The 8,489-nt window shown below is 41.5% G+C and overlaps 1 protein-coding gene across 1 annotated transcript; it reads right to left on the bottom strand.

Moving 5' to 3' along the window:
• Window positions 1-6,952: 6,952 nt before the first annotated feature.
• LOC118125937 (neuropeptide FF receptor 2) lies at window positions 6,953-8,489 on the bottom strand. Its single transcript, XM_035185025.2, has 3 exons — window positions 8,159-8,489; window positions 7,942-8,041; window positions 6,953-7,847 (listed from the first exon to the last, which is right to left on the bottom strand). Exons 1-3 carry the CDS (start codon window positions 8,484-8,486, stop codon window positions 6,953-6,955), a joined length of 1,323 nt encoding a protein of 440 aa, XP_035040916.2. The 5' UTR covers window positions 8,487-8,489.

An 8,489-nucleotide genomic window follows, 5' to 3' on the forward strand; every position in this document is an offset into this window, starting at 1 on the left:
TAACAGTAAAGGGCAATGGCAGTACAAAAGTCATAACCTTGCACGTATTTATACAGCACATACGTCAAAAGTGATTTGGTCAGTGTTGAGAGTATATATTTTAAGTACACACTGTGTTATCACCAAAAACGAATACAAACCTGCAAATTGGTATTTAGACCTAATAGTTTTCTGTTATTTATGAACTTTAATAGATATGTGTGCTTATTTGTTTGTTATACAGACTAAAAAGTACCTTCTGTTGTGGAAGATTCACCATATATCATCCTGTCGCTCTAGAGTTCACTGACGCAGGAAAGTTGACACCCAAATAAACACAATAAGTGTTAGTCTACTGCCAGAGATTTGATAAACATGGGGGAAATGACAGCTGAGATTTTACTGATGACATTTTGATCAGTACTGCAGCGCTGTCTGACAGCTGACTCTGAAGTCTGGAGGTCAGAGCATCCTTGAGTTTACCACTAGTAAGGTTTTGCCTGCTCACAACAATGTAACTTTGGTCAACCTCTTTTTCTAACCTCTACCATGAGGTAAGCAGTCTTGGTTTTTGAAAACTCCAAAATGTAGACCAGCAAAACATGGGCAGGAATAAACAGAACTAATCCAAACAAAGACGAAATGACATCGAAGACTGAGGAGCACGGAGACTAAATACACAGGGGAGGTAATTGGGCAAAAGTGGGAAACCACACAATGACAGGAAGTAAAGAAGAAAAAAAACAAGAGGACCAAGCTAAAAGTCCCATACATAATAAAACCAACTGAAACATATCAGGTCAACCAAAGGAGTTCAAAAAGTCCAACAAGTCTTTGCAAGGTCCTCACAGGATACAATCGATAACAGAATGCTATGAAATTCATTGAATCACCAGCGAGTGAACATTATCAATAACCATGTTAAATAGCTGATGATAACCTGACTTTCTCTCATGTTTTTGGTTCTAAATGCAATGACTCAGATGTTGGATAAGTTTCCCTGAAATTTTGTTAAAAATGTCATGTTCCTCTTAATGCTGCTGCACATTTGAAGATAATCGTGCCAATTTTAGAGCCGATTTGCACCTTCCGGTTCCAGTTCAGCAGGTAGCGGTGATGCACCTAAAAGTTGTTTGCTCTGGAATCGCCGCTCCAAAAACGTTTCCTACAAACAAGCAAGTGTGAGATGTTACATTCAGGCCAAATCATCTAGTTTGTGCTTTCTGAAGCTTATACAATTGAAATAGGTTTAATCTGTCTGTGGTCTCCCACATGACAGGACAAGGGTTGAAAATCCTCTTGTGCGCACCAGGCTTTAGGATGATTTAAACTAGGGCCATCTGGTCAAAATATTTTGTCTATACTTTTCCTTCACTGTCCTTTTTTTACTGCTAACTAGTTAATGTTAGTATGCTAACACTAAAATTAGATAGCGAACATGAAAAGTGCTAAGTGTCAGCATCTTAGAACTCTTCGTTAGCATGTGGATATCAGCATTTAGGTTGCAGCACAATAAGTGCAGTCTAACAGGGTCAGTAGTATGGCTATCTAGGCTCTTAAGCTATGTCCTAATGTAGGGTTGCATCCTTTGGAAGTCTACGCAAAGGCCAAACCGAAATAGACAGTATACAGAAGATTTGCGTCACTACCTTGTCCCAGCATCGCTACCAACTTTGAGCTACTGCACGTACTACAGCCCAGCTGCCTGTATAGCTAGCTCATTAGCTTCGTCACTGGCGCGATAATGAATCCTGCGAAATGTTGACCTGAGTAGGATTCACCCATTGGAGAATCCATTGCTCAGGATGGAGCATTTGAAGGAGCCTCCGAAAAGGGACAGCCTAGCCGCGCCGCCAGGACACAATCAGTCTTCAAATTCAGTTTTAGCTTGGACCTCAGAAAGAGTGGTCGTTGCCAAAGTAACAACGATAACTCAAATAAACAATAACACAGTCTTTGTTTTCCTCGGTGACAATATTTGTATCTGGATTGCAACCCATTAGTTCCCTGTATATCTACAATTCAAATCCCATATCAATCACCAGAAGGCTCATGAGAATATCACTCATCAACATGTCTAAGTGATTCCAATTCAATATAAAGTGTCCATCATCTTGCTCAGTCAAAGTCCATTTTCTGCAGTTCCCTAGGTATAATAAGATCATGAAAAACAAAACCTAATCAATTTACAGTATTGACATACGTTTCTTAACGTTTAATGAAGTGTGAAGAGTCTCAGAAGTAAAAGCTCCTCACAGATGTTTGGAGATTAACAATGTCCTTAGTGCGGGGGAGCTAATGGGCAAGGGCTCTCCCAGTGGCACGTATGTGTTCGTGATGAAAATCCCACATTTAATGTCACGTAAACCTAATGGAAGACCACAGATAGAGATATTGCTGAAGTAGACGCACTAATGGCTTTCGGAGATTAGTGTGTCCAGAAGGTTTCTTTAATCTGTTGAGAAGACAATCCATTTTCTTTTTACCCACAGGACACAGTTAACACAGTTAGTGTCGTCCACATTTATCCAGTCCCAGTAATCCAGGTGGTCACATTTGATCTTATTGCTCTGCTATCAACGCTAGCTAATAAGCTAATGTCAACACCAACTTTGATTCTATATTTCACAAGTGGGGTCATTTTTTATTTTCTCATCATGCGTCACATTTTACTTATATTTAACCATTTGCAAGTTCTTCCCCAGTGGACTCAATAAAAATTGCTTAATTTTCTTAATTACGTATAAGGTTGTACAATCACAACTGTGTTAATAACTGCCATCTAGATATAAATGGTTTTCATGGGTTTGTATTAATTAAAATGCTCTCAACACTGAATAGGTTATACTTCAGTTTTCTCTCTTTCAGTTTTCTCTCAACTGTGTTGAAAGCATTTTCAACTTTTAGAATTTTGTGCCTAATTCTAGGGACAATTCAGGTTGGACGATTTTATTTCCTGTTTATAAATTACAGTAGTAACATTACAGGCAGTAAAATCAAAAAAACAAAACAAGAGTTTAACATAGGGCTGCTGGGTAACTGCTACTTTTCTGGAATAACAACCACTACTCTTAATTTCATTCATAACCGAGCTGATTCTAGTAACAGGTATTGCCAGGGAAACCAAACCCAATTACAGCTTGGAGAGCTTCATTGTTGTCCACAAATGCATCAATGACAAAGTTGTTCACTATACAATGAATGTGAGAACAGTATTTTAAGGCCCAGTCCCAGAGACACCGACATGCTGCTGTAGAAACTCATGATCTGTTTCCTCTTCTTTAAGAAACATTTGTCAAACACAACAGTGCCCAGCTTTTTTAGGACATTACTCAGCCTTTTTCATGTTTGGCATTTTGCTTTTATTTTTGACAGTGATAGTGGAGAGAGAAATGAACCATGGGTAGAGAGAAGGGGAGTGATGGTCAGTAAATGGTCCAACCAACTGCTTATGGCATGTATGCCAATAAGATAAACTCCTTAACCACTTGACTAGCACCACCCTATTAAGTCTTGAAAATACGCACACACACACACACACACACACACACACAAACCTCTCTGTAGCATTACTGCGATGTAAGAATAATGATTTCTAAGAGATTGTCACAAAATTCTTTCTTGAAACTGCTCATTTTAAATTTTTTATTAGCACACTGAAAATCTGTATTCCCAATTCACAAACAAGCAACAACATCACACTGGCTGTACAGTTTGTCCTTTTTTTCAAAAATAAGTAATATGTATGTAACAAGCGAAAAATATGAATTGTGATATACAGTTTATGACATATTACAATTATCTGTCTATGTACACAAATACAAGCTACTATTTAATCGCATTCATACACATTCATAATTTCATCGCCTCAGGAAATTTGTTGTGTATGTACACACAGATCTTGGGCTGATAATAACCACATCTGTTCATTGCAATCAGATTAGTTAATTCACTGCAAACATCATCAAATTTAAAATATTTTTCACTGCTCTGTATAGACTGAGGCTGGATATTTTCCGAGCTCGCCATATAGGTCATTAAGAATGCTTTCAAAACATGTTGCATGTGCAGAACTTAACAATATGAACTCTGTTTAAAGAATGAGTTGCTTAGCACACCGACATAATCAGGGGAAGCATGCACAAGTACCACTGCAGAGCACAAAAAAGAGAGTACCAATTACTTGACTAAGACCATCATTATTATTACACACTTCAGAACATGATACGAAGCAAACAGCAGCCTACTGGATCAATGCAACTCCTTCCTCTCTCAACATGTACAAAAAATTATTTTAAAAATATTTTATACCATGAATTGTTTACGTCCATGTATGTCAGCTTGTTGCGTTCATTCATTCTATTGCACCAATTGTCAACCAGCAAAATTGCATGAAAACAAAAGCTTTTGTGTAAATTTCTTTATGTGCATGTGTGTCCTAGTACATGATCAAAATAAAACCAGGACCAAATCTTAGATACAAATTATGCTCCATAGCGCTACTAGTGGTCAAAAACTGCACGTCAGTCCCTTCAAGACTTTGACAAAAACACATTGTTTACTGTTACTTAACAAATAGTGATAAAAATGGCAATTGTACAAAATTATAGTTACATTCCTAATGAATATCTGTCAAATATATGCACTGTACAGCTGGAATAGCAGCATCCCTGTTCAATAACACATCACAAATTGAGGTAATTGTTTCAATGTGCATGTGGAAATAGAACCTATAGTTTCCAGAAGACAATAAACAGCATTTATGGTTCAGGTGTATTTTTGAGACCAGAAGGTCCAACAGTGACTTAAACACAGCTCGGGACTAATCATGTTCAAATGGTTCTGAATGAAGGACCATGCCTTGGGTAGTTAGTTGTGAGTTTTATATTTATAAGCTTTGTCTTCAACTGATGGCAATTTTTCTCCCACAGTTTAATACTGGTAATACCCTTTTTCTATATAAGCTATTATCACATTATGCACATCACCTTGTGTGTTCTCTTGTCATGGTAAGCCTCTCTAGCCTCTTATCTGCTCTGCTTTCAGCTCAGGCTCATTCCCACAACCCGCTACTAATAACACAACTTTCCTCACTTTGACATCGTTCAAATCTCATAGCGCCGCGCAAAAGCAGATAACTGGAGGGCACATAGATGCTTTCCAAATGAGCCTGTGATCTTCTTCCATTTGCCACCGCACGTCGCAGCCATCAGCCCCGCACCGATCGCCCTGAGGCACTACAGTATGCACTTTGACTAGAGGAAGCTGACAGAACTCTCTACACACTGCCTCGCACTTCACTCTTGAAAGTAATCCTATTCTTCAACTGTCAACCCCACCCCCCCCTGAAAGCTTCAAAATTCGCAGCAGTAAGAGTAATGTTCAGAGCCCCGCTGAATTAAAGTCTGATCGAGCTGTGCCGCTATGGCGTTCGCTGAATCTCAAAGGTTTAACATCACCTGCAAAGTGAATTTGTAATATAGTCAACACAGTTGTCCCCTTTTAACACCAAGACGAGCAAGTATTTTAAGGGGTGGAAGTTTTTCTAAACATGGGTAAACCCGCATCAAAGGCAATTCACTTTTCTCCCAATATCAATTTGCCTCTTGTCTTTTTTTCCGGTCATGCAGGCCACTAACTATGACATTTTGTTTATTTTGCTTCGTCCTCTTCAAACTCAACTCCGACTGAAAAATGTCTGAGCTCTGCTTGAATGGAGACAGATTGAATTTGTGGTTGGAATTTGCAAAGAGCCACAGACGTCTCAGACGGGTTTGTTGGCCTCATTAAACACCCTTAAAAGAAGCAAAACCACCCGGGTGTCATGTTTCCATCACTGTCCTGAGCGGGAGACAGCAGCTGTGTCTCAATTTGTGGGCTGCATCCTTCAGAAGGTCTATGTAGCCCACAATAGAGGCAGTGTTAGTGGGCCGCATAAACCGAAATGAGATTGTCGGGTCTACAGAGGATATCTGTGATTAGTGTCACCAGCCAGCCCCGCACCCTATTGTTGTTTCCAAGCAACAGAGCTGAAGTTAGAGATGGCGAGGAAGTTTTAATACCCCTTGTTTTTTTTGACAAGTATACCGTTAGTTATTCGAATGATTTGAAGCGCGACAAGACCACTTGTTGCTTGCAGCACCATTTCGGTTCTGATAATTGGTTCGTCGCTGAAGCAAAATGAATCCTGGGATATATTTGGGCCGGGAAGGATCCACCCGTTGGACCTTTCGTTTCTTGGGGATGGAAGGACGCATTTGAAGGAGCCTTTGAAATGGGACAGCCTAGTCGTGCTGCTGTGACACAACGGGTCTTCAAATGCAGCTTCTGAAGGATGCAGCCCCTGATTTGAGACACAGCTATTAAATCGTGTTTTCCTACTGAATGCACATGCCAGATGTTGGTGGGTGTTACCCAGAGGGGAGGGGGCTTTGGTTTGGTTCACAGAATGTAAACATTCAGATTATATCTTCACTCACTTCTCACTCAGCTTGTGTTTCTGCAGGAGATCTGTGGTGCTACATGTGGGCTGCATCCAGATTTCTGCTTCAGTTAGAATTGTTTTGGTTCTTTCACATGAGAGAGTCATTCGTTATTTGTGCTACATATAGTATGTAGCACAAACTTCTGGTTTGAAGTGGTTTGGGATTTACCTTAAAAGATCATATTTCCCATCCACCAATCAGGATTGAGCAACAGTTGAATCAGACTCTGATGACAGTTGGCGATTTGTTCGTTCATGGACAAATCAAACCAATCAAGTTTATGAGGACTTTAAGCTCTTTCTGTTTATATACACAATGATACACATTCACAAAATGATTCCTGATGATGCATGTTGCAGAGATTGAAAGTACATTCACTTCAACAAATATACATATTTCTGAGGTCTGTTTTCCATTGTCCTTTAAATGTTATTGTCCAAAAACCTTCAGAAGCTCTTAAAGTGCTGTGCTGTGCACTCTCTGTCCATCTAAATATGGGACACCTTTTCCAGATCCTCCAAGATCAGGTCCTGTTCATTAACATTATGTCTACCAGACAAACGCCCCTCTTCCTGACATGAGCACTTCCCATTCCCCATGAACACCGATCCCGCTCTCGAGCCTGATCTGCTGTGTGTGGCAGGCTGGACGGGCTGCACAGCGTTCCCTCGTATCCGATGCGAGTATGTTCTCTGGTGCTGTATTTCAGTAGAGCACAGCTGGAATTTGAAAGCCGCCTGAAAGCCCCTGCGGAAGTTCTCGTTGAAGAACCCGTAGATGATGGGGTTGACGCTGCTGTTGAAGAAGGCCAACCAGTGAGCCAAGGGATACACGTAGATGTTGATGACGCGGTACTGGTGCTCTGTAAGGCTGGCGTAGTCGCTTAGCATCATGAGCGTCCACAAGGGCAGCCAGGAAATTACGAAGAGCAGAGCCACAACCAGCAGCATCATGATCACCCTCTTTTTCTTCCTCGAAATTGTGTGACGACTTTCCATGCTCAGTTTGTTGTTGCCGCTCCCCTTGCTAGGCACAATTTCGCCGACCCTCATCGGAGGAATTGCGGTCTTAAAGAGGGTGAAGCCGATGCGGGCGTACATGATGACAATAAGGCTGAGAGGGGTGAGGAAGATGTTGGCGAAGAGGACAGTGGTGTAGATTTTCCGCATCTCCTGATTGGGCCAATTTTCCCGGCACCAGTAGAAGGGGCGGGTATCATTGTTGCGGCCGAGGACTATCCGCACCCTCTGCTCCTTTGTGACCTGGAGCATGACCCCCGAGGGACACATGATGGACACAGCCAGGACCCATATGATGACAATAATTAGCTTGGAGGTGGCGATGGTCAGCTTCTGCTTGAAAGGGTAGACAATGCAGCGGAACCTGACACAAAGGGGATTGAAGGATATGCATGAAGGAAAAGAAGTCTCGGGGGACACACTCAGCCACACAAGCACAATGCAATTACAGCCCTCACCTGTCAACAGCTATTGCCACGAGAGTGAACACAGATGCTGACACAGATATCCCTTGAACCATGCCACTCAGTTTGCACACTACCCTACCAAATTGCCATCCTGCAAAAAAGAGAGAAACTCAAATTGTTTGAGTTGGAGAACATTAAGACAAACAACCTGCAGAAATGATTTGAACATTAAAATTAATCCTAAATAAAAAAAAACGTAGACACTGACCTGTTATAATGTTGTCCACCAGAGTGGTCGGCATGCAGAAGATGCCAACCAGCAGGTCACTGATGGCAAGGTTGAGGATGAACAGGTTGGTGACCGTGCGCATGTTTTTACTGCGCAGCACAATGAAACACACCACCCCGTTGCCGACCATGCACACCGCGAAGATCAGCAGGTAGGCGATGGTGAAGACGGCAGCCACCGAGGGCTTGTGGAGGTAGAAATCCACGTAGGTGATGTTCTGATGGGTCAAAGCTTTTTCCTGCAATCTTGAGGAATTGGAAAGGTTCCCTCTCTCCCATGTCGTGTTGAGAAGCAGATTCTGGGTCATGGT

Source organism: Hippoglossus stenolepis, chromosome 18 (assembly GCF_022539355.2).
Source record: "Hippoglossus stenolepis isolate QCI-W04-F060 chromosome 18, HSTE1.2, whole genome shotgun sequence".
Lineage (NCBI taxonomy): Eukaryota > Metazoa > Chordata > Actinopteri > Pleuronectiformes > Pleuronectidae > Hippoglossus > Hippoglossus stenolepis.

Bases quoted from the DNA above. Each gene is read 5' to 3' on its own strand.
- LOC118125937 (XM_035185025.2), bottom strand. From the start codon at position 8,486: ATGACCCAGAATCTGCTTCTCAACACGACATGGGAGAGAGGGAACCTT. The intron at 8,042-8,158 runs GTCAGTGTCTAC...TCTTTTTTGCAG, and splicing joins GGTGGACAACATTATAACAG to GATGGCAATTTGGTAGGGTA. The intron at 7,848-7,941 runs GTGAGGGCTGTA...CCTTTGTGTCAG, and splicing joins GTGGCAATAGCTGTTGACAG to GTTCCGCTGCATTGTCTACC.